Raw genomic sequence first — 25901 nt, forward strand, 5'->3', positions numbered from 1 at the left:
AGAAATAATTTGGATGTGAGCAAAAGAGGTACAGTTAGTAAGTTTGCAGATGACACCAAAATTGGAGGTGTAGTGGACAGCAAAGAGGGTTACCTGAGATTACAACAGGATCTTGACCAGATGGGCCAATGGGCTGAGATGTGGCAGATGGAGTTTAATTCAAATAAATGCGAGGTGCTGCATTTTGAGAAAACAAGTCTTAGCAGGACTTATACACTTAATGGTAAGGTCCTCTGGAGTGTTGCTGAACAAAGAGACGTTGGAGTGCAGGTTCATAGCTCCTTGAAAGTGGAGTCGCAGGTAGTTAGGATAGTGAAGTATATGGTATCTGCTTTCTTTTATTGGTCAGACTACTGAGTACAGGAGTTGAGAGGTCATGTTGCGGCTGTACAGGACATTGGTTAGGCCACTGTTGGAATATTGCATGCAATTCTGGTCTCCTTCCTATTGGAAAGATGTTGTGAAACTTGAAAGAGTTCAGAAAAGATTTACAAGGATGTTGCCAGGGTTGGAGGATTTGAGCTATAGGGAGAGGCTGAACAGGCTGGGGCTGTTTTCCCTGGAGCATAGGAGGCTAAGGTGTGACTTTATAGAAGTTTACAAAATCATGAGGGGCATGGATAGATTCCCTGGGGTGGGGTAATCCAAAACCAGAGGGCATGGGTTTAGGATGAGAGGGGAAAGATATAAAATGACCTAAGGAGCCACTTTTTCTTGCAAGAGGGTAGTATGTGTATGGAATGAGTTGCCAGAGGAAGTGGTGGAGGCTGAAAATGTTAAAAAGGCATCAGGATGGGTATATAAATAGGAAGAGTTTGGAGGGATATGGGCCAGGTGCTGGGAGGTGGTACTAGATTAGGTTGGGATATCTGGTCGGCATGGACAAGTTGGACGAAAGGGTCTGTTTCTGTGCTGTATATCTCTATGACTTTATGACTGTATCTTGTGCAAACATGTATAGAGGATATGGAGGAACTGCAACAAACGTTCATTCCTGTCTCACACAAAAATAGGTGGAAATGGTGGCCCAACTATGCCTTAGAAGGGAAATTAGTGTGATATTAGATCCAAGGAAGGGGCATACAAATTGGCCAAAAGAGCAGCAGACCTGAGGATCTCAGCACGGATGGCAAAGTGATTGATTAAAAAGGTGAAAAGAGAGTATGAGTAAGCTTGTGGGAAACATACAAACTAATGTTTAAAAACCTCTATAGGTATGTGGCAAAGAGAAAAGGTTTTCACGGCAACAATTATAGGCCTCTTATATCAGTATTGGGGGAAGTTATTCTGGGGAGCAAACAATCAGCAGAGTAATTATATATGTACACATTGGTTGCATCTCCACAAAGAAAGACACAAATGTTGGGGAGCATTGGTTGGTCATCTTTGAAGGTTCTATAGCCTCTGGAACGTTTGCTATGGATTGAAGGGTAGCTAATGTAACCTCACTAATTTTTTAAAAAAGAAGTACAGTGAAGCAGAGAGTTATCGACAGATTAGCCTGACATCGATAGTAGGGAAAAAGTGAGGACTGCAGATGCTGGAGAAGAGCTGAAAATGTGTTGCTGGAAAAGCGCAGCAGGTCAGGCAGCATCCAAAGAGCAGGAGAATCAACGTTTTGGGCATGATTCCTGAAGAAGGGCTCATGACCGAAACGTCGATTCTCCCGCTCTTTGGATGCTGCCTGACCTGCTGCGCTTTTCCAGCAACACATCGATAGTAGGGAATTTGCTAAAGTGCATTGTAAAAATTTCATCACCAAGCATTTGGAAAACTGTGACAGAATTGGATAGAGTCAGCATGAAGTTACAAAAGGGAAATCATGCTTAACAAATGTATTAGCGTTTTTTAAGAATGTAACTGCGGTTTGCTAAGCGAGACCCAGTGCGTGTGAAATGAAATCAGAAATTGTTAAGAAAATTCAGCAAGTTTGGTAACAATGGAGAGAGAAACAGAGTTAATGTTTTGGGTCCAGAGACCCCTCTTCAGAACTAGATATGGATGTGGTTTACTTGCACTTTCAGAAGTCTTTCAGTATGGTCCCAGAAATGAGATTATCATGTAAAATTAAGGGACAAGGGTTAGTGTACCAGCATAAATAGGGAACTGGTTGACAGACAGGAAACAAAGCATAGGAATAACTGGGACATTTTTCAAGCAGCAGGCAGTGACTAGTGAGGTACCACAGGTCTCCGTGCTTGAACCCCAGCTATTTTCAATATATGTTAATGATTTGGAAAAGGATTGAATGTAATACCTTAGTTGGCAAATGACACAAAGCTGAGTGGGAAGATGAACTGTGAGGAAGATGCTTCAGTGCAATTTTGGCAAAAGAAGTGTAATGTGGATAAGTGAGGATATCTACTTCCGACTGTGATGATGCTGCTCCTCTGGGTCATGTTGTCCTTGGTTTTTTTTTCAAAAGGGGTTTTAGGAATCAGAGGTGTGGATTTGTTGGGGTTGGGCCCTTTGATTATGAATGATATTAACTAAGGCAACAAATGGGGAAATGGGCGTTTAGGTTTTTTAAAAACATTTTTATATAATGAAAGGCGAGTGACCAGTTCTCACAGTTCAGAGATTTTTCTAATTTGGTTTAGTTTTAGCTGGGTACCCCGAGACGCTGCTGGGGAAAAAGATGTTCCATGTTTCAGTCAATGATCTCAGGCTGATCCTCTCTACATTCTCTCTCTTCTGTAAGAACCTGTGTTTGAATTTACGTTTTTTGGCCAAGGGGTCTGTTTTTGGGATGTTGCAGGAAATCTGAACAGCTCTTTGTTAAGTTGCAGGGGTTTTCAAATTGTTGATATTCTAAATTCTGTTTTCTTTTGCTTGTGTTTCATTCAGTAGTCATAGAGGTGTCTGTAAATAAATTGTTTTGTTTAAAACTGAGTCATTTGACAAGCTGCATCACTCCAGGAACATCTGCTTAAAATAATTATAAAAATTAGGGTTTGGCCTGGCCCGTAACAGGTAGCAAAAACAGGACGGCAAATGATTTTCTGAAAGGTAGTAGATTGGGAAAGAGGAATGTGTAACAAGACCTGGGTGGTTTTTGTACACCAGTCACTGAAAGTAAGCATGCAGGTGCAGCAGTTAAATGGTATGTTGGCCTTCATAATGAGAGGATTCGAGTACAGTAGCAGGAATGTCTTCTTGCATAGTATATGACATTAGTGAGATCAAAACTGGAGTATGATGTGCACTTTTGGTGCAACCTTTTCTCAGGAAGGTTGTTCAAGCTATGGATAAAGTACAGTGGGGTTCCTGGGGTGACAGGACTGATGTATGAAAAGAGACTGGATTGATTTGGACCATATTCTCTGGAACTTAGAAGGATGAGCGTTTCTAACAGAAACCTATAAAATTCCAACATGACTAGACAGGGTAAACACAGGAAGAATGATCCCAATGACCAGAGTCCAGAACCAGGGTCACAGTTTAAGGATATGAGAACTGAGGTGAGTAATTTCGTTACTCAGAGAGTGGTGAGCCTGTGGAATTCTTTGACACAGAAAGCAGTTGAGACCAAATCATTGAAAGTTTTCAAGAGGGAGTTAGAGAACATTCTTGGGACTAAAGGGTTATGGGGAGAAAACTGGAATGATTAATAGTTGAGCAAAGAGCTAAATGGCCTGCTCCTGCTCCTATTTTCCATTTTTGTTCATGTAGAATTGCAAATAAGGTATCTCTGATCTCTTATCTTTGAAACACAGAGATAAGTGTCAGCAAACTGTTTATCACTTAATATCAGTAACAGCTTTCTGGGTCACAGGAGACACAGGATCTTATCATTGTGAAATTGAAACAACTGCCATTGTCCCCGAGTGTAAATATCTGGCACCTCACTTTCAATAAAAGAATTTGAGTCCTCCAATTAGTTCTTAATAGTTAAATAACCTAGATTTCCTACCAGATCCCCTGAATAGATCCCATGAAGCCATATCAAATTAACCCCACTTTTAAAGATACAATCCAAAACAACAATAATAATCTTATGGTTGCTCATTCTCTCCCTCTTTCCCTGGTTGTATATAATAGTGTAAAATCAATAAAGAGCATAAACATTCAGCTATTCATTATAATTCTCGCCACCTAAGATCACAATGGAAAGACAGGATCCATTTTTATTATATAAGACAATTTGTAATTTTGATTTTAAGGTGTCATCTTGAAATCCCCCATCCTAGGGAAAAGATAGCTACTATTAACTCTATCTATACCCCTCATTTATTTTATAAACTTCTATAAGGTCGATTCTCAACCTCCTTTGCTCCAGTGGAAAAAAATCCCAGCCTTTCTTTATAACTCAAACCTTTCCTACCCTGCAAGATCCTGTAAATCTCCTCTGAACCTTCTCCAATTGAATAATAGCCTCCCAATACCTGGGCGACCAGAACTGAACACAGTATTCTGGAACAGGCCCCATCAGTGTCCTGTGCAATCTCAAAAGGACTTCCCAACTCCTATTCTCAAAGGACTGAGCAATGAAGGCAAGCAGCCAAACGCCTTTTTTATCCACCCTATGTGACGGAAACTTCAAAGAATTATGTAACTGCACCCTTATGTTCTATAACACGAACCAAGATGCTACTATTAATTGTGTAAACCCTACCCTTGTTTGTTTTATCAAAATGCAATATCTCACATTTATGCATTGTTTTTGGAATATCATCCTCCACTTTGTTGTTCCATTGCCCCCGTAACTCTCAAATTATCACAGATACAAATCTTTAATCTTTTGCTTTTGGGATGGCTCTACTCTGTTATTGCGTGCAGCTGCACTTCTGACATGCATAGTCCTGTGTTGTAGCTTCAGCAAGTTGGTGCCTCATTATAATCTCTATCTGTTTTTTTTTCGTCCATCATTCGCCATCCCCACCATTATTGTCCAGAGGGTGATGTTTTTCATTACCATTGAGCCAAAAACCAGAATTGTCTCTTGATTGTCAACTACTTCCTTCCTTGTGGTCAGATGGCCGCATGTTTTTCCTTCGCAGCATTGTCTCTTATTTTGCACCCAGATGCCAGGAGAGTAACAGCCACCTACACTGCACAAAATGCTCACTGGCCACTTGCATGTCACCAATATATGTAGTAAATTGCTAAAATAAAATGTGCTATGTCAGTGGTAATATAATACTTAAGGAACTATGATAAAGTATTGATGTTCAGATGCATTCAGAATCTCTGCAACAGGGCATTATCTTGCCTGAAGCTATTTACTAAATAACTGAATGAATTAATTAATAATGGGTCTTCAGTACAGGAATGATCTTGAATGTTTTGCATGAAAGAACTGACAATAAGTAGTAAGATCTATATTTCACTAGTTGCAAGTCATAGAGACGTACAGCACGGAAACGGACCTGACCAGATATCCTAAATTCATCTTTTCTCTCAGAAAATCTAAAAATAGTCTTGTAGTAATGTAGCCCTAAAGATATTTACATAAGTGAACAATGCATAGCCTGTTTCTTAAATGGCCTGCAGTTTAAAAAATCATAAGGGGAGTGTTGTCGTCATCTTATTCTACTCAGATTAAAACGTGAATTATTTTTAAAGATCAGTAGCTTTGTTCTCAACTTTCCTCATCTGGAATGAATGCTTCAGATGTGTTTTCTTCTTAATAAGCATGACAGTCTACTTCCGTTATAATTTTTTTTCTGAATCAAAGCAAATTTTTCTCTGATTACATTTCGCTTTTGATTGCAGCAGCTGCCTGCAGTTTTTTTCATGCCATTATCAGAAGACGGCTGTCAGAAATAATTTGTTAATGTGTTGTTTAAGTCTACTGTATACCCATTACCAATATCACTGAAACATATTCTCACTAAGGAATATGGATTGCTCCAGAGAGGAAAATGTGTACATTTGTGTTGTTCATTATACAATTTGCCTCCTGTTCAAATAAACTGTTCATATAGTCATAGAGATGTACAGCACAGAAACAGCCCTTCGGTCCAACCCATCCATGCCGACCAGATATCCCAACCCAATCTAGCCCCACCTCTCAGCACCCAGCCCATTCCCTCCAAACCCTTCCTCTTCATATACCCATCCAGATGCCTTTTAAATGTTGCAATTGTACTAGCCTCCACCACTTCCTCTGGCAGCTCAATACATACACATACCACCCTCTGTATGGAAAGATTGCCCCTTAGGTCATTTTATATCTTTCCCCTCTCACCCTAAACCTATTACCTCTCGTTCTGGACTCCCCACCCCAGGGAAAAGTCTTGAGTATTTATCCTAACCATGCCCCTCATGATTTTATAAACTTATGGGGTCATCCCATAGCCTTCGATGCTCCAGGGAAAGCAGTCCCAGCCTATTCAGCTTCTCCCTATAGCTCAAATCCTCCAACCCTGGCAACATCCTTGTAAATCTTTTCTGAACCCTGCTATGGCCCTTCATACCTTTTCTACCTAGTGGTCCCGTTGTGTGAAAAGAATGATCAATTAGGAAACTGCATGTACCAGGCTGTGTGGAGACAAAAATAATCACACAACTGGGAATTTTCTGGGGCCCTATGTTACTGCAGTTCTAACATGCTAACAAACTCACTTTTATACCCTTGCTTCAACCATAATTTTTCAAGAGATGGCTATCAGCTGAGTCACATTGAGTGAAAAGCACAGTAGGTGGGTGCTCTAATAATGCTATGTTAACAGAATATTACTTTCTGGTAATGCAGAGCCTCATATTCTCTCTGCAAAATCACTGCTGTGAACAGGGCACTGTTAGCCCCCAATAATTCTGCAGCTGTGAAGCGACTGGGAGCTTCCTTGAACAAGCTGTAAAAGTGAAGAGCCACACAACTGCTTTATTTGTCTTCTGTTGCTTTGCTTTATAGTATCATTTGAAATATCAGGTTAAAGCAGCAACATATATGTTTCGAAGATTTCTTGTAGTGAAGTTAATACTATCCGACCGAGCATCTTAATTTATGTATGCTATGACCTAATATAATATCATATGGTGGAAACAAGTGACATAAATAAAAGTAAGTAGGACAAGTGAAACAGTGAAGTGATATATGGAGTTATTGCACTAAAGGAAGTTTAAAACTGTTACAAACAGGTAAGAGATATAATGATCAGTTCAAAAGATCTATGCTATTTGCATTTTAATCTTGATTTCTTGTTATAATGATAATTACTCTTTCACATATACTTTACATTAGCTGGTTACTGTAAAGTCTAATATTTTCGAACAGTTTACCGAAAGGTCATAATGCAAGCAACTCTGAAGCTAGTAAACAAAAGTTCCTGATGTCCAGTTTAAGCATGATTAGCTCCTTCAAGCAATTACAGCAAGTTAATCCTTTACCCTTTGTGATTTTTGTCTGCCCTGTTCAAAAAGTTATCCACAAGCTGTTTTCTTTAAATCTTTGATTTCAGTACAGAGGAAAGTATAAGCTGGTTGTATCTATGTTGGCTCTCTGTGACAGTAATGCAACTATTTCACTTTTCTGTCCTTTTCCCCCCAACTCTAGGAATTTTCTTCTTCAGCACTTACACAATTTCCTTATGATAACAGTTAACATGAAGCTCTAGATTGCTAGTCCCATGACATTATCATTATGTCACTGACTCCCCTGAGAGTTGGATTATTAATGATATTCAATTGCATGGAAATGATGGTGTTTCTGCTCATTAGCAAAGTTCTGAATGCACCTTTCACCTTAAGGGGAAAAGTGGACCTTTTTTCCTGAATGTCAAGATTTTGAATTTTTTCATTTTCACCATATTTTCCCACATTTCTTGCCATCGAGAGCGTGGAAAATTCCATTGTTGCTGTTTGTATTAAATTTATTTTAATCAACCTATTCAGACATTCCATGAAACATATTCAAATGGGTGAGACTTTAAACTCTGTGTGTTTTTTTATTGGGAAGGCCAAGAAAACAAAACCCATTGCTGCTGTTTCAGTGTTGCCAGAGCTCTCTAGACCATTTAATGCTTCAAATAACAAAGTGTCTGGGACTCCTGTATCATTAGTATTGTTGTGACTTGCGTGCGAGAGGGTTTGTAGATGTGCACTTTGTCACTGGTAAACATGTCCAGGGACTGCAGATGAATGAGAATTTCTAGTAAATGTGATCCAAGGGCTGAAATAATTGAGGGGGTACTATTCTATACAACAATGACTGACTTGGAAAAAACATAGTTTGATGGGATACCACGTTTCTGCAGCAAATAATGCACGTGCTTGGAACTATATGAAGTATATTTTTGTATCAATTATTTAAAATGGAATCCACATCTTTGGTTGAAATATCCTTCACCTTGACTAATACTTAAGTTACATTGCCAGTACTTTTCATTTATGTAAATAATTTGGATGTGAGCATAAGAGGCACAGTTAGTAAGTTTGCAGATGACACCAAAATTGGGGTGCAGCAGGCAGCGAAGAAGGTTACCTCAGATTACAACAGGATCTTGATCAGATGGGCCAATGGGCTGAGAAGTGGCAGATGGAGTTTAATTTAGATAAATTTTGGGTGTTGCATTTTGGGAAAGCAAATCTTAGCAGGACTTGTACACTTAATGGTGAGTGTTGCTGAACAAAGAGACCTTGGAGTGCAGGTTCATACTCTTTGAAAGTGGGGTTGCAGGTAGATCAGATGGTGAAGGAGGCATTTGGTATGCTTTCCTTTATTGGTTAGATTATTGAGTATAGGAGTTGAGCGGTCATGTTGTGGCTGAACAAAGAGACCTTGGAGTGCAGGTTCATAGCTCCTTGAAAGTGGGGTCGAAGGTAGATCAGATAGTGAAGAAGGCATTTGGTACGCTTTCCTTTATTGGACAGATTATTGAGTACAGGAGTTGAGGTCTTTTGTGGCTGTACAGGACATTGGTTAGGCCACTGTTGGAATATTTCATACAGTTCTGGTCTTTTTCCTATCGGAAAGATGTTGTGAAGGTTGAAAGTGTTCAGAAATGATTTACAAGGATATTGTCTGGGTTGGAGGATTTGAGCTATACGGGGTGGGGAGAGGCGGAGGCGGCAGAGTCCAGAACTAGAGGGCATAGGTTTAGGCTGCCAGAGGAAGTGGTGGAGGCTAGTATAATTGCAACATTTAAAAGGCATTTGGATGAGTATAGGAATAGGAAAGGTTTGGAGGAACATAGGCCAGTGCTGGCAGGTGGGACTAGATTAGGTTGGGAAATGTGGTCGGCATGGACAGGTTGGACCGAAGGGTCTGTTTCCATGCTGTACATCTCTATGACTCTGTGACTCTAGTTGACTTGTTACAAAGAATTCTTAATTAGAATTAGATTCTATTGTCATGTGTACTCAAGGACAGAAGTACATGCGTAGAGTGAAAAGTGTGCAGTGTCGCCATTCCCAGCAACATCTTCGATACAAAGGGACCTAGATACAAAATCTTGGTTTCTTTATTTTTCTACTTTGTACCTGAGTTAAAAGTTAAACATTACGGTCCATATTAGTATAAATTTGAAAAAATAGATAAATACTGTTAAAAGTTATACATCACAGTCCTCCTTAATATTAAGTAGAAAAATAAACAAAATTAAAAGTTCAACAATCTTTCTTAAGTGCTTAGCCATACTGAGCTTATACTCCCTACAAGGGCTCATTCTCCTTTGCTTTGGCCTACTTTTCAGCAAACGTCGTGCTGCCTGCTCTCACCACTGCTGCAGATGGCAGGAGAGCTCCCTAACTGCTGCATTGGGCTCATTCTTCCCACATTGGGATTGATCTCCGATCGTCAAAACCCCAATCCAGGCCCCCTGCGACTGCTACTCACCAGACTGCCACCAGCCACAATACCACTGACCGCCAAAGTCCCTGCTCCAGACCCCGAGCTGCTGCAAAGCTCCAGACCCACGAAGCCACGGTGCCATCCCCACTGGTGTCTCCATGACCAAGCTCTCTTGAGAAGCTAAGTTAGATCTCCCCTGTACTCAACACCATTGTAGATGCCAGAGGACCTCTCTCACTGTCACGTTGGGCTCACTGTCCCCGCAATGGCGTTATCTCCCATGTGCTGAGCTGGCTTTCCTCTGTGTTGAGCTTGCTCTCCCTGAGCTGACTTGATCTCCCACGCGCTGAGCTCACTCTCCTCTGCACTACACAAACCCACTCTCCAGAGAAGGTAAGTAGATTAAAGTGAGAAAAGAAAACAGCGAACAAGTAAAAAAGTTAAAGTGAATGGAGCAGATGAACTCCAGGCAGGAATCCTCATGCTGCCACTAGAACTCTGCCACCATTTTGTCCACTGATATTCTTTCTCATGGCATTGTGTGGATTCCTTTCTTTTAGAGGTTATTGGTTTTTACTGGGGTCATAATATGCACTTTGTCAATTTGCTATTTTGCCAATCATTTTAAAGTAGTGCTAATTGCTCTGCCAATGAGAACAAACAGACCCTTTGGTCCAACTCATCCATGGCAACCAGATATCCTAACCTAATCTAGTCCCACTTGCCAGCACTTGGCCTATATCCTTCCAAACCCTTCCTATTCATATACCCATCCAGATGCCTTATAAATGTATTTGTGCCAGCCTCCACCAATTCCTCTGGCAGCTCATGCCATATACGTACCACCCCCTGTCTGAAAAAGTTGCCAATTAGGTCACTTTTATATCTTTCCTCTCTCACCCTAAACTGATGCCCTCTAGTTCTGAACTCCCCTACCCCAGGGAAAAAACTTTGTCTATTTACCCTATCCATGCCCCCTCATGATTTCATAAACCTCTATAAAGTCACCCCTCAGCCTCCGATGCTCCAGGGAAAACAGCCCCAACCCATTCATCCTCTCCCTATCGCTCAAATCCTCCAACCCTGACAACATGCTTGTAAATCTTTTTTGAACCCTTCCAAGATTCACAAAATCCTTCCAATAGAAATGCACCAAAAATGGCCTAACCAATGTCCTGTACAGCCCGCAACATGACCGCTCAACTTCTATACTCAATAATCTAATCAATAGAGGAAAGCATACTTCACCATCTGATCTACCTGCAACCCCACTTTCAAGGAACTTTGAACCTGCACTCCAAGGTCTCTTTGTTCAGAAACACTCACCATTAAGTTTACTAGTCCTGCAAGATTTTCTTTTCCAAAATGCAGCACCTCACATTTATTAAATTAAACTCCATCTGCCACTCCTCAGCCCATTGGCCCATCTGATCAAGATCCCGTTGTACTCTGAGGTAACTTTATTTGTTGTCCACTACGCCTCCATTTTGGTGTCATCTCGCCATCTCGCAAACTTATTAACTATATCTCTTATGTTCACATCCAAATCATTTATGTAAATGAGAAAAGCAGTGGACCCAGCACCAATCCTTGTGGCACACCATGGTCACAGGCCTCCTGTCAGAAAAACAACCCTTCTCCACCACCCCCTGTCTTCTACTTTCAAGCCAGTTCTATATCCAAATGGCTCGATCTCCTTGTATTCCATGAGAAGTAATGTTGCTAACCAGTCTCCCATCAGTTCTCTTGTCAAATGCCTTACTGAAGTCCATATAGATCACATCTATTGCTCTGTCCTCATCAATCCTCTGTGTTACTTCTTCAAAAAAATTCAATCAAATTTGTGAGACATGATTTCCCATGCACAAAGCCATGCTGACTTTTCCTGATCTGACCTTGCCTTTCCAGATACATGTAAATCCTGTCACTCAGGATTCCATCCAACAACTTGCTCACCACCGATGTCAGCCTCACTGGTCTATAGTTCCCTGGCTTTTCCTTACCACTTTTCTTCAATAGTAGAACCACGTTAGCCAACCTCCAGTATTCCAGCACCTCATGTGTGACTATCAATGGTACAAATATCTGAGCAAGGGCCCCAGCAATCATTCATCTTGTTTCCCACAAAGCTCTGCAGTGCTCCTGATCAGGTCCTGGGGATTTATTCGCTTTTATTTATGCGTTTCAAGACATCCGACACCACGTTCTCGATAATATGGACATTTTTCATACTGTCACAATCTATTTCCCCACATTCTATATCTTTTATGTCTTTCTCCACAGTAAATACTGATGCAAAATACTCATTTAGTATCTGCCCAATCTCCTGCGGCTCCACATAAAGGCTGCCTTGCTGATCTTTGAGGGCCCCTATTCTCTCCCTAGTTAACCTTTGGACCTTAATGTATTTATAAAATCCCTTTGGATTCTCCTTAACTCTATTTGCCAAAACTATCTTATATCCCCCCTTTTGCCCTCCTGATTTCCCTCTTAAGTATACTCCTATTGCCTTTATACTCTTCTAAGGAATCATTTGATCTCTCCTGTCTGTACCTGACAAATGCTTCCTTCGATTGCTTAACCAAATCTTCAATTTCTCTAATCATCCATATTTCTCTACACCTACCAGCCTTTCCTTTCACCCTTGCAGGAAAATATTGTCTCTGGACTCTCATTATCTCATTCCTGAAGGCTTCCCATTTTCCAGCTGTTCCTTTACCTGTGAACATCTGCCCCCGATCAGCTTTTGCCTCATACCATCAAAATTAGCCTTCCTCCAATTTAGAACTTCAACTGTTAGGTCCTGTCTCTCCTTTTCTGCCACTATTTTAAAACTAATAGAATTATGGTCACCGGCCCCAAAGTGTTCCCCCACTTGACACTTCAGTCACCTGTTCTGTCTTATTTCTGAAGAATAGTCAAGTTTTGCACTTTCTCCACTTGGTACATCCACATACTGAATCAGAAAATTTTCTTGTGCACACTTAACAAATGCCTCTCCATCTAAATCCTTAATATTATGACAGTCCCAGTCTATGTTTGGAAAGTTAAAATCTCTGAACATAACCACCCTATTTTTCTTACAGATAACTGAAATCTCCTTACAAACTTGTTGCTCAATTTCCAGCTGACTAATAGGGGGTCTATAATATAAAAAAGTGATCATCCCTTTCTTATTTCTCAGTTCCACCCACATAACCTCCCTAGAAGTTTTCCCAGGAATACTCCCCACTACGTTCAGCAGTAATGGTATCCCTTATCAAAAACGCCACTCCCTCTCCTCTTTTGCCCCCCCTTTCTGTCCTTCATATAGCATTTGTATCCTGGAACAATAAGCTTCCTGTCCTGCATCCCTGAGCCACGCTTCTATTAAGAGTTAGAATCAGAATCCCTACAGTGTGGAAATAGGCCCTTTGGCCCAACAAATCCACACCGACTCTCTGAAGAGTGACCCTTCTAGGCCTTTCCCCCTACCCTATATTTACCCCTGACTAATGTACCTAGCCTACACTACGGGCAATTTAGCATGGCCAATTCACCTAACTTGCACATCTTCAGATTGTGGGAGGAAAGTGGAGCACCTGGAAGAAACCCATGCAGACATGGGGAGAATGTGCAAACTCCATACAGACAGTTACCCGAGGCTATCAAACCCAGGTACCTGGCACTGTGAGGCTGCAGTGCTTACCACTGAGTCACCGTGCCGCCTAAATTGCTGTGATATCCCACACCCATGTTCCTCACCTGCCCTGAGTTCATCTGCCTTCCCTGTTAGGCCTCTTGCATTGAAGTAAATGCAGTTTAATTTATCAGTCCTACCTGTATTCTGCTTTGTTCCTGCCTGCCATGACTCGCTCCTTTTCCCAATAGTCCAAGTGTCAGAATGATCTCTTTTCTCATTATTTCCCTGGGTCTTACACCCCTAACCTACTAGTTTAAATCCTCCCAAGCAGCTCCAGCAAATCTCCCTGCCAGTATATTAGTCTCCTAGTTCATCTGCAATCTGTCCTTCTTGTACAGGTCACCTCTTCTCCAGAAGAGATTCCAGTGATCCAAAAATGTGAACCCCTGCACCAGCTCCTCATCCATGCATTCATTTGCTCTATCCTCCTATTCCTACCCTCACTAGCTCATAGCACCGGGAGTAATCCAGATATTACTACCCTTGAGTACCTCCTTTTTAAATTCCTGCCTAACTTTCAATCTTTTCCCTTCAGAACCTCATCCTTTTCCCTTCCCATGTTGTTATTTCCAATGTGTCCAATGACCTCCTACTGGTCCCTCCTCTTTTTGGGAACATTCTGCAACCTCTCTGAGATATTCTTGATCCTGGCACTAGGGAAGCCATTCGCTGCTGGCAACAGAAACCTCTGTCTGTGCCTCTGACTCGAGAATCCCCTATCACAATTGATCGCTTGGAACCTGATGTACCCCTCATTACATTAGAACCAGTCTCAATATCAGAAACTTGGTTGTTCGTGCTACATTTCCCTGAGAGTCCATCACCCCCTACATTTTTCAAAACAACATACTTGTATGAAATGCGGATAGCCACTACCTGCCTAGCCCTCCTTTCTTTCCTAGAGTTAACCCATCTACCCGATTGTATCTGTGGCTTTTCTTCCTTCCTTTAACTGCCATCCATCACACCCCCAGCTCTTGTAAATTTCTTACTGTCTCTAAGTGGCGCTCCAGTTGATCCATGTGATCTGATAGGATTTACAACCAAAGACGCATCCTGCAGACATAATCATCAGTAACATCTCCCTAAACTCCAACATCCGACAGGAAGAGCATATCACTCTCCTTTGCTCTTTCACAATCTACAGACCCCAGAAAATAGCACTATCTTTTTGCTCTAAAAAACAGCACTCCAGACTAACTTAATCAAGAGACTGATCTCAATAAAATATATAATCAAGAAAGAACCCACTCTACTCACTACTGTAGACCTACAGTGTGGTTATATTTAAAAGCTATGCACATGCTGTGAGCTTTCCCATGCAGGTCAGCTGTGAATTTCGCTGTTTGTTCATTTTTCCTAGATGCATTCCAATGGTAGTGATACATGAACTCAAACAGCACAGGCAGTAACTGTGCATATTCACTGCTGTGTAAGTTAGCAGTATAGGTTTCTTGCTGACCATATGTCACTGCCTTTTGTCTGTCTTCCTCTTTTAAATATGCCCTTGTTTTGACCTCTTTATTTTTAACCCCCCCCCCCCCCAAGTTCCAAAACAATGCAACAGCATTTGGAGTCATAGAGATGTATAGCATGGAAACAGACCCTTCGGTCCAACCTGGCCATGCCAACCAGATATCCCAACCCAATCTAGTCCCACCTGCCAGCATACAGCCCATATCCCTCCAAACCCTTCCTATTCAGATACCCATCCAAATGCCTTTTAAATTATGCAATTGTACCAGCCTCCACCACTTTCTCTGGCAGCTCATTCCATTCACGTACCACCCTCTGCTTGAAAACGTTGCCCCTCAGGTCCCTTTTGTATCTTTCCCCTCTCATCCTAAACCTATGCCCTCTAGTTCTGGACTCCCCGACCCAGGGAAAATACTTTGTCTAGTTATCCTATCCATGTCCCTCATAATTTTGTACACTTCTATAAGTCACCCCTCAGCCTCTGATGCTCCAAGTAAAACATCCCCAGCCTGTTCATCCTCTCCACATAGGTCAAATCCTCCAACCCTGGCAACATCCTTGTAAATCTTTTCTGAACCCTTTCAAGTTTCACAACATCTTTCCAATAGGAAGGAGACCAGAATTGCACACAATATTCCAACAGTGGCCTAACCAATGTCCTGTACAGCTGGAACATGACATCCCAACTCCTGTACTCAATACTCTGACCAATAAAAGAAAGCATACCAAATGCCTCCTCCACTATCCTATCTACCTGCGACCCCACTATCAAGGAGCTATGAACCTGCACTTCAAGGTCTCTTTGTTCAGCAACACTCTCCAGGACCTTACCATTAAGTGTACAAGTCCTGCTAAGATTTGCTTTCCCAAAATGCAGTACCTCGCATTTATCTAAATTAAACTCCATCTGCCCATTAGCCCATCTGATCAAAATCCTGTTGTAATCTGTGGTAACCTTCTTCGCTGTCCACGACACCTCCAATTTTGGTGTCATCTGCAAACTTACTAACTGTACCTCTTATGCTCACATTCAAATCATTTATGTAAATGACAAAAAATAGAGGACCCAGCACTGATCCTTGTGGCACTCCACTAGTCACAGGCCCCAGTCTGAAAAACAACCCTCTGCCACCATCCTCTGTCTTCTACCTTTGAGCCAGTTTTGTATCCACATGGCTAGTTCTCCCCGTATTCAGTGAAATCTAACCTTGCTAACCAGTCTCCCATGGGGAACCTTGTTGAACGCCTTACTGAAGTCTATATAGATCACATCTATCGCTCTGTCCTCAATAATTCTCTTTGTTACTTCTTCAAAAAACTCAATCAAGTTTGTGAGACATGATTTCCCACACACACAACCATGTTGACTATCCCTAATGCCTTTCCAAAGACATGTACGTCACGTCCCTCAGGATTCCCTCCAACAACTTGCCCACCACAGATGTCAGGCTCACTGGTCTATAGTTCCCTGGCTTGTTCTTACCACATTTCTTGAACAGTAGCACCACATTAGCCAACCTCCAGTCTTCCGACACCTCACCTGTGACCATCGATGATACAATTATCTCAGCAAGAGGCCCAGCAATCACTTCCCTAGCTTCCCACAGAGTTCTAGGGTACACCAGATTGGGTTCTGGGGATTTATTCACCTTTGTGTTTCAAGACATCCAGCATTTCATCCTTTGCAATATGGACATTTTGCAAGGTGTTACCATCTATTTCCCTACAGTCTATATCTTTCATGTCCTTTTCCACAGTAAGTACTGTTGCAAAATACTCGTTTAGTATCTCCCCCATTTTCTGCGGCTCCACACAAAGGCCGCCTTGCTGATGTTTGAGGGGCCCTATTCTCTCCCAAGTTATCCTTTTGTCCTTAATGTATTTGTAAAAACCCTTTGGATTCTCCTTAATTCTATTTGCCAAAGTTATTACATGTTCCCTTTTTGACCTCCTGATTTCCCGCTTAAGTATACTCCTACTTCCTTTATACTCTTCTAAGGATTCACGTGATCTATCCTGTCTATACCTTACATTTGCTTCCTTATTTTTCTTAACCAAACCCGCAATTTCTTTAGTCATCCAGCATTCCCTATCCCTACCAGCCTTTCCTTTCACCCTGACAGGAATATACTTTCTGTGGATTCTCGTTATCTCATTCCTGAAGGCTTCTCATTTTCCAGCCGTCCCTTTACCTGTGAACATCTGCCTCCAATCAGCTTTCAAAAGTTCTTGCCTAATACCGTCAAAATTGGCCTTTCTCCAATTTAGAACTTCAACTTTTAGATCTGATCTATTCTTTTTCATCCTCATTTTAAAACTAATAGAATTATGGTTGCTGGCCCCAAAGTGCTCTCCCACTGACACCTCAGTCATCTGCCTTGCCTTATTTTCCAAGAGCAGGTCAAGCTTTCCAGCTTGTCTAGTAGGAACATCCACATAGTGAATCAGAAAACTTTCTTGTGCACACTTAACAAATTTCTGACCATCCAAACCCTGAACACGATGGCAGTCCCAGTCTATATTTGGAAAGTTAAAATTCACTAACATAACCACCTATTATTCTTATAGATAGCTGAGATCTCCTTGCAACTTTGTTTCTCAATTTCCCTCTGACTATTAGGGGGTCTTTAATACAATCCCAATAAGGTGATCATCCTTTTCTTATCTCTCAGTTCCACCCAAATAACTTCCCTGGAGTATTTCCAGGAATATTCTCCCTCAACACAGCTGTAATGCTATCCCTTATCAAGAACACCACTCCCCTTCCTCTCTTGCCTCCCTTTCTATCCTTCCTGTAGCATTTGTATCCTGGAACATTAAGCTGCCAGTCCTGCCCATCCCTGAGCCATGTTTCTGTAATTGCTATGACATCCCAGTCCCATGTTCCTAACCATGCCCTGAGTTCATCTGTCTTCCCTGTTGGACCCCTTGCATTGAACTAAATGCAGTTTCATTTATTAGTCCTACCTTGTCCCTGCCTGCCCTGACTGACTTTCTTTTGTTCTCAACTCTTTCCTCACTATCTCCCTGGGTCCCCAACTCCCAGCTTATTAGTTTAAATCCTCATAATCAGCTCAAACAAATTTCCCTGCCAGTATATTAGTCCCCTTCCAATTTAGGTGCAAACCTTCCTTCTTGTACAGGTCATTTCTACCCCAAAAGAGCTTCCAATGGTCCGAAAATGTGAATCCTTCTCCCATACACCAGCTCCTCAGCCATGCATTCATCTGCTCTATCCTCCTATCCCTGCCCTCACTAGCTCGTAGCACCAAGAGTAATCCAGATATTACTACCCTCGAGGACCTCCTTTTTAAATTCCTGCCTAACTTTCCGTAATCTTTCTTCAGAATCTCAACCTTTTCCCTTCCTATGTCATTGGTTCCAATGTGTCCAATGACCTCTTGCTGGCCCCTTCCCCCTTGAGAACATTCTGCACCCTCTCTGAAACATCCTTGATCCTGGCACCAGGGAAGCAACACACCATTCTGATTTTTCGCTGCTGGCCACAGAAACATCTGTGTGTACCTCGGACTAGAGAGACCCCTAACACAATTGATCTCTTGGAACCCGACTTACCCCTCATTGCATTGTACCAGTCTCAATACCAGAAACCTGGCTGTTCATGCTACGTTCCCCTGCGAATCCATCACCCCCTACATTTTCCAAACAGCATACTTGTTTGAAATGGGTAGAGCCACAAAAGGCTCCTGCACTAGCTGCCTATCTCTCTTACCTTTCCTTGAGTTAACCCATCTATGTGACTGTATCTGAGACTTTCCCCCCTTCCTACAACTGCCATCCATCACATACTGTTGCTTTTGCAAAGTCCTCATTGCTTCTAACTGTCTCTCCAACCGGTCCATTCGATCTGATAAGATTCGCAACCAACAGCATTTATTGTAGATATAATCCACAGTAACCCATAAACTCTGTTTAAATCCCACATCTGACAAGAAGCGCACATCACTCTACTAAAGGCCATTTTTGTTCCTTCACAATCTACAGACCCAGAAAATAACACCATCTTATTCCTCTACAAAACACTGCCCCATAAAACAGTATTTGCTGCTCCTGGAATTCGAGGAAATCGCTCTCAACATCTAAATTTCTTCAAAAAAGGAGCCGCTCTTACAGCCACTGTTTTCTCCCATCCTCCATCTTGGATTACCCATAATCCTTACAGTTTTGCATTGTTTACAGTTTAGATCTCTCTTGATTTTAGCTCTATAACACTTTACCAGAGCCTTCTCTTTAAGGGGATATAACCCCAGCTTCTCCAATCCATTCGATGAATTTTGAAGTTTCTTGTCCCTGGAATCACTCTTGTAATCTTTTTCTGCACATTCTCTAAACCTATCACATTTGTCCTACATTGTGATGCTCAGAATTTGATACAGTAGTCCATCTGAAATTGAACTAGAGTTTTATACATATTCACCGTAGGTCTCTTATATTTGTACTTATCACCTTTTTTTAGAAAGTCCAAAATCCTGTTTGCCTTTTAACCACTTTATCAACATGCCATCCTCAAAATTATTTGGACGTATACCCCTTGGTTTCTCTGAATCTGCAACCTATTTACAGTAGTGCCCTTTATCTTCCCTACATTCTCCCTCCCAAAATGTACCACTTCACATTTCCTTGCATTAAATTTCATCCACAATCTTGGAATAGTGCACTTTAAAAGTTTTTGACATTCAGATGGAAGATAAATAAGCACATCATTCCCCTAGTGGCACAAACAAAAAGAGAATCTATTCTAAATTTTAATTTTTATATTAGCTGCATATCTCCATGTTGAAAACTCTTTCTATCTTTAGTGTTGGTACCAGAAGCCAATATGACTGCAGTACTAAATTTGATTAATTGTGATCATCTAGGATTGTCTCTTTCTGATGTCCTCCAATTTTTAAACTGCTGAAGGATCACAAAAATGGATCAAACTACAGAATAGGTTTGAGGAAGGGTCACTTGACCCAAAACATTATCCATAGGTGCAGTCAGACCTGCTAAGCTTTGCAGCAATTTCTATTTTTATTACAGGTTTGTTGGTTCTTCATTCATTTGTTTGTTTAATGCACAGGGTAAGTAAAATCAAACAGCCCAGAAAAGGTTTGAACACTCTATCCAGTTCATCCATCCTTTCAAGAAAAAAAATTGTATATTTGAGGCTCTTGGCTTCTCTTTCTCTTGGTCATTCTCTTAGCTGTGTCTCTGGCATTCTATCTGGTTCTTTATCCTGTGAAGATGTCTTGTATTTTGTGAGCATCTGTTTGCTAATTTACTAAGAATTTTCTTGACTCTTGTAAACAAAAAATGTTTCAGTGGTAACTTAAATGCTTTCATAAATATTTTTTCATTTTCAAGCTCAGATGAAGGTACTATCGTGAATCCAACTGTCAAAACCCATATTGCTTTCTGTTGGATTCCTGGTGCGATCTTCTACTATATGATTCTGTTTCCATGTGCAAGACTGTTACCTGATTACTCGTTTGATTTGTAAACATTTGGTTGTTCTTTCTTATAGTAAAGGACATGTTTCAAGTGGAGTCTCTGAAATTGTAACTTTTGGCACCATTCTCCCTCTGAATTAGTGGCTACAAAAAAAAAATCAAATTAGCACCGTTGGTCCCTGTCCAAATATATGTAACAATGCAGTAAGGTCAATATTACAATAATGAATCCTAAATGGTTACATCTAATCATTAAGTAGTTAGAAATATTATGAATTCATTTTGCCATCAACGCAGTACTCATTATAACAGGACCAACAACAGGCTTCAAAATCATAATACTCATAGATCTAAAAGAATTGGACATTTTGTCTTTATCAACTTGTCTGGTATAAGCATAAACACTGATGCTACAGAAGCTGGAAGATCAAAGTTAAAGCAGCTTTGTGTGACACTACTGGGCGAAAAACAATTGTATTGTTGACTTGCTCGAAAGAACTGAAATACCAAAATGTAATCAGAAGGCCATGAGGAAATACTTAGATGATGGCATCTTTATTTATGAGAATTATTTATTTATGGCATCTTTATTTATGGGAATTAACCATAATAGAATCAATATAATTCTTCAAAACAGGTTGTCCGTCCTTTGTTTAAAGTAATCTTGATTATAAGATTCACTGCAGTGACAACAATTTTCTTGAAAACACTATCATGTTGGATCCCTTTTGAGATTTGAAACCATATGAGACCTCGTACCAGTCGTATTAAGATGTAAAACATCATCTGGTTCGAAGTTAGGATGTTCACAAACTTTGGTCCTTATGACCACCCTCCCAAAATAATTAGACCATCGATTCCATTAACAGAATGCATAGCATGAAGACCGGAATTTCCCTGCTGATTTTGCTTTTCCCTGACCACCACAAACAAGAATTGGTGCGCATAAATGCAAGTACACAGTCAGTTAACTTATAACTTCTTGGGAAAAGTGTGGGGATTCTACTAAATTTGAAATGTTTTGAAACTTTGATTAAAGTGGTTTGACGTATAGTATATATTTTCAGAGTGATTTAACAGAAAGCAATGAGAGATTGTCTTGCACCTTCTGATTTCAGTGCACTTGTTTCAGACTGGGAGTTGGCTGTTGACTTGAGTCATGATATTACTTATGTGGAGCTTTTTTTATTTACTGCAGAGAAAATGCTATGTTATGAATACCATCACCATTTGAAAAGTGCAGAATAAATCTAAATAGTTTACAATAAATAGAACAAACAAGTTGCCGTTGTTCTGTGATTAATAATGAAGCAGACTATAAACAAAATCTGTTGCACCATTATTGAGTTCAATCCTCAGATTTGTTTTAATAATTGCCTACATAAAAACCATAAGTTGTTTGTGATAGTTGCGTATATTTTATTTGAAAAACCGTCATGGTATCAGTTGAACCTATGGCGTAATGCAGTGAATATAAACTAATATCTGCACTATCTTTTAAAAGCTGATGATATTTATTTTAAAAAAAGAACAATTTTGATCCAAAATTGATGTCTCTGGAATGCAGCTTCTGTAATCAGTTAATTTGACCCCATGTATCCCTTACATTAAATACCAGTAATTTTTAAGATATCTACATGATCTCAGCAAGTTCCAGTTTACATATTTAAAAATTCATTGTACAAACTCTTAACACATTGTTGTTTCCCATTCCCAACTCCACCCCACTCCAACCTCCTTAACGTTATTCAATGTTTACAAATGGTTTTGCAAACAAAATCAATGTGGAAAAAAATATTGTGGTATGTTATTTAACACATTTCTTAAAGCATCTGCTACAAGCCATGAAGTCAGCAAATTGTAATTTATTTATCTGCAATTCCAAAATTACTGCCTATTGCACAGCTGTTGATTTAAATATTTGAAATACTTTCTAACTATAGACAACTTGTTTATATTAAAAAAAAGCTTAAAACCTTTGTAACAGCATGTTACCTTCTGTATTTTAGTGGGACCTAACTTGTCCCTGTTAGCTTTGTTTCAGCTATAAGGGTATTTTAATTTAAAACTATCATTTTCTACTATTTCACAGAAAAAATAGGAGCTGCTGCAATAAGCTGCTGGCTGATGTTTGGATTCTACACAACATGATACTAAGTACCTTCATGCAACAGAAAAGGAAGTTATCGTATATTATTGTTGTCCCCATATTTATGACAGGTCATTTTATAAAAGTTAATAGATGGTCCCCAATTTAGCAAACATCCAACTTACAAACACTAGTGCTTGTGAATGCAATCCAATACGGGGGTTGAATTTTAAACACCCGATATATGAACATTTCCTTACCTCCCACCAGTTGTTTTATATTGAACTGCATTGTGCTTCCAGGGACTGTCTGTACTTATAATGTTTGCTATGCAAATTAGCACTACAGTTATGAAGCTAGTTGACCTGTATTTCTGTTTTCATGACTAGTGTGTTTAATTATTTTCACAGCTGGGAGCTAAACTTTGAGATTGGGGAAGGTGGAATATAGATTCCTTTTTGATCTCAGTTTTCCTCAACTAAAATGAATTTAAGCAATTTATTAAGTTCTAGTTACTAAATCTACAAAATAATACTGTCCCCTTTCATTATTTGATTGCTAAGTAACTTATACAATTTCACAGGGCTATTAACTATTAGTCAGAGAAGCCTTGTTAATTCGTCTGAGGATTGGGATTGTCAGTTGTAATACAGAATCTCAAATGCAATATAATTCTGCCATTCATTAATTGAAATTCCTCATTTTCCTTAGTTTTTTCTGTGCCTCCACATTCCTGTTAAAGAGTCCAAAAAGGGATAGCTTCCCTTCTTGAAGATTGAAATGCATTAATGAGAGAATATGAAAATATAATACAATTCAATAATTCCAATTGTAAATTCTACTAAGGTACCAAGCCAGGACTCCTCCAAACATTTCTTATGACAGAAACACAAGTTTCTAGCAATGATTAAAGTGTACAATTGACTGCTTTGAATTTAGTATACTGCTTTAATTGGTCTATTTATACTTAACTCAAATCTCAGCTATGAGGAGCGAGCTCGATACCTAGAAACCATTGTGCAACACCACCAGGAGCCAACTACTTATGAGGATTTTGCTGCCCAGGTCTTCTGTCCAGCCCCTTGTCACAATATACCATCTGATCCAGGTAAAAGCAAATATTTGATATTGCATTTGACTTTGTAATAAATTAATTCCCAAAACAGTTCCTTATTAGTTTTTTTATGTTATTTGTACAATTTGATGAAAAAAATGTATAATATTACTGATATTTTAATTGCAAATACTTCTATCGCATTTTTTAAGGATCAATTTTTCTGCTGTATCTTTTTCCTAACTTTAATTATGATGTTGACGATCTAGAATGCCTGGATGAAATTATTGGTAACTACAATTCATCTTTACAACTTTGTTGGAAAATCATGATATTAATGTAAATTTATTTATGCAGAGCTGTTTTCTGAGTTCACCAAAATAGGCAAGACGGATTGACCTCTCAGTAGAATTCTTGCAAATAATCTATAATTTTTTTGAATATGGGTTTTTTAGTCTTTGCATTTTATTTTACATTGGATGGGGAAGATTAAATTCTGCCTTTTAAAAAAAAGACTTCAAGGTCTAGTTGATAGCGTTTCCTAAAATATGTAAAAAGCCATTTTTAAAACTTTGACCAAAAAGAGAACAAATGAAAATCAAAATGTTGCATCATTATTGGTACTTGCAGATTTGTCTTATAGTCTGGGTTTCTGGTATCATATCAAATTGCAATTTCAACCTTTTTGAGGTTTATAAAAGTGGCAAACTCAGCCTTCCTATCCTGTACATACCTACCATGTATCAAAGTGATTATTTTCATTGTTTTATTTTCCCCTTTTAGATCATTAAAATGTCAATTCTATAAATCAAAGGTAAGATTCAGTGACAGAGTTTATGTTCAGGCTACTTCCTATCAGAGCACTAAACCCTTAACAGTTTGAAGCAAATTTTTCTTATGCTCTGTTCACACTAAGAGGGATTTCCCCAAGTCCTTTATTTTGAAGTATGCTCTTGACTAAAGAGTACACTAACCAGGTCTGTACACCATACTAACCTTTCAGTACTGAAATATATTTAACAATCCAGTCTGATTTGGACAAATAACATTGCTGCACTCTTTTGTTTCTCTCTTGCATGAATCAAAAGCAACTCCATTGATGCATGTTTATATTTAATATTTACTATTTAGAACTAATATCAGCAGAAAGTGCTACATGGAAAATAAGTTTCTCAATTGGGTAAAATCATTAATGACATTTATAACTAGAACAACGTTTCGACATTTCACTATCTTTGTGTTTTTTTTAACATTTATTTTGCTAATCTCATTGCAAAAATTGTTTGTTTCCCTTTTGTATATTTTACAAGGTTTCTTTTAAAATACAATAGATTTGTGGCAAAGTAATTACTGAGCTGAGCTGAGTAATTACTCAAGGAAATGTTGATACACGTTAAGATTAACTCATTGCTGAAATCCTCCAAGCTAATAAACAAATATCTATTAATTTAACTTCCACAAATTGTAGTTCCTCCAAGCTGATTTCCAAATGATTTCAATAGCACTGTTTCAATAAACATTCTAACCCAGGTAAACAACAGTGAAAGTTAATCATCGTTCTTTGTAAGATGTGAAACTTATCGAAATAGTTTACCTGAAGACCTTCAAAAAAATTATGAAATATACTGCTATTATTGAGCACAGTCTTAAAATTAAAGTAATATGTCACATGCATCTACAGTAAAATACATGTTATCTGAACATACTGGGATGAGGTGGTGCTAGTAATTCAGAAATACCAATTAACTCTTTGCAGTTTGAGGTAAATGTAGGAATGAAACAGAAACATGCCTTGATGTATGCTGCAAATTGCAGGTGCTTAGAAGCTCTCCAACTTTGATTCCTTCCACTCCAAATACTGATGGAAAAAATACTTCAATCTTCAGCCACTCCTTTATAATCACACAAAAGTAAATGATAGCAGTATTTTATAATATAATAGTGATTCTTGTTCATGGAACATTCTAGTTGAGGTGCAAGATAACACAATTTTACTGTATTTTAAACAGCAAACTTTCAAACATAAAGACAGCAGCTGTAGTTCCATATGTTTTGAAAGACTTTGGAGACAAATCCTATCAAAACATTGTTCCAATTAGATAATGGTTACAAGAACAAAAGCATATAAAACGCTTTTGAGCAGGAAATAGGGGGGCGGCGGAGAGCAAAAAAGATTTTTTTTAATAACTGCTGTCAGTTGAGACTTGCTGTCTTACAGGGCTATGTTAAAATGTTGAATGACTTCAGAAGTAAATTGGATAGATGCTTAAAGGAAATAAATTTACTGGATTGTGAGGGACATAGTGAGGGATTGAAACTGACTGGATTAGTTTATAGAAAACTGGCACAGATTCGATGAAGCGAATAGCATCCTTTGTGCTATTATGATTTGAATTCATTAGCACTTAGCATGA

The 25901-nt window shown here is 39.4% G+C and overlaps 1 protein-coding gene across 8 annotated transcripts in view; it reads left to right on the forward strand.

The window, feature by feature from the left end:
• ralgapa1 (Ral GTPase activating protein catalytic subunit alpha 1) overlaps positions 1-25901 on the forward strand; it is a 319967-nt gene that overhangs the window by 273247 nt on the left and 20819 nt on the right. For 5 of the 8 annotated variants that reach the window (XM_060829079.1, XM_060829081.1, XM_060829087.1 and 2 more), the window contains exon 39: positions 23417-23541. In XM_060829079.1, coding sequence (XP_060685062.1) covers positions 23417-23541 — 125 coding nt within the window. Of the gene's footprint in view, positions 1-23416; positions 23542-24270; positions 24302-25901 lie in introns of all 8 variants that reach the window. The other 3 variants (XM_060829082.1, XM_060829084.1, XM_060829085.1) reach the window with 1 other exon arrangement.

This window comes from Hemiscyllium ocellatum, chromosome 8 (genome assembly GCF_020745735.1).
Source record: "Hemiscyllium ocellatum isolate sHemOce1 chromosome 8, sHemOce1.pat.X.cur, whole genome shotgun sequence".
NCBI lineage: Eukaryota > Metazoa > Chordata > Chondrichthyes > Orectolobiformes > Hemiscylliidae > Hemiscyllium > Hemiscyllium ocellatum.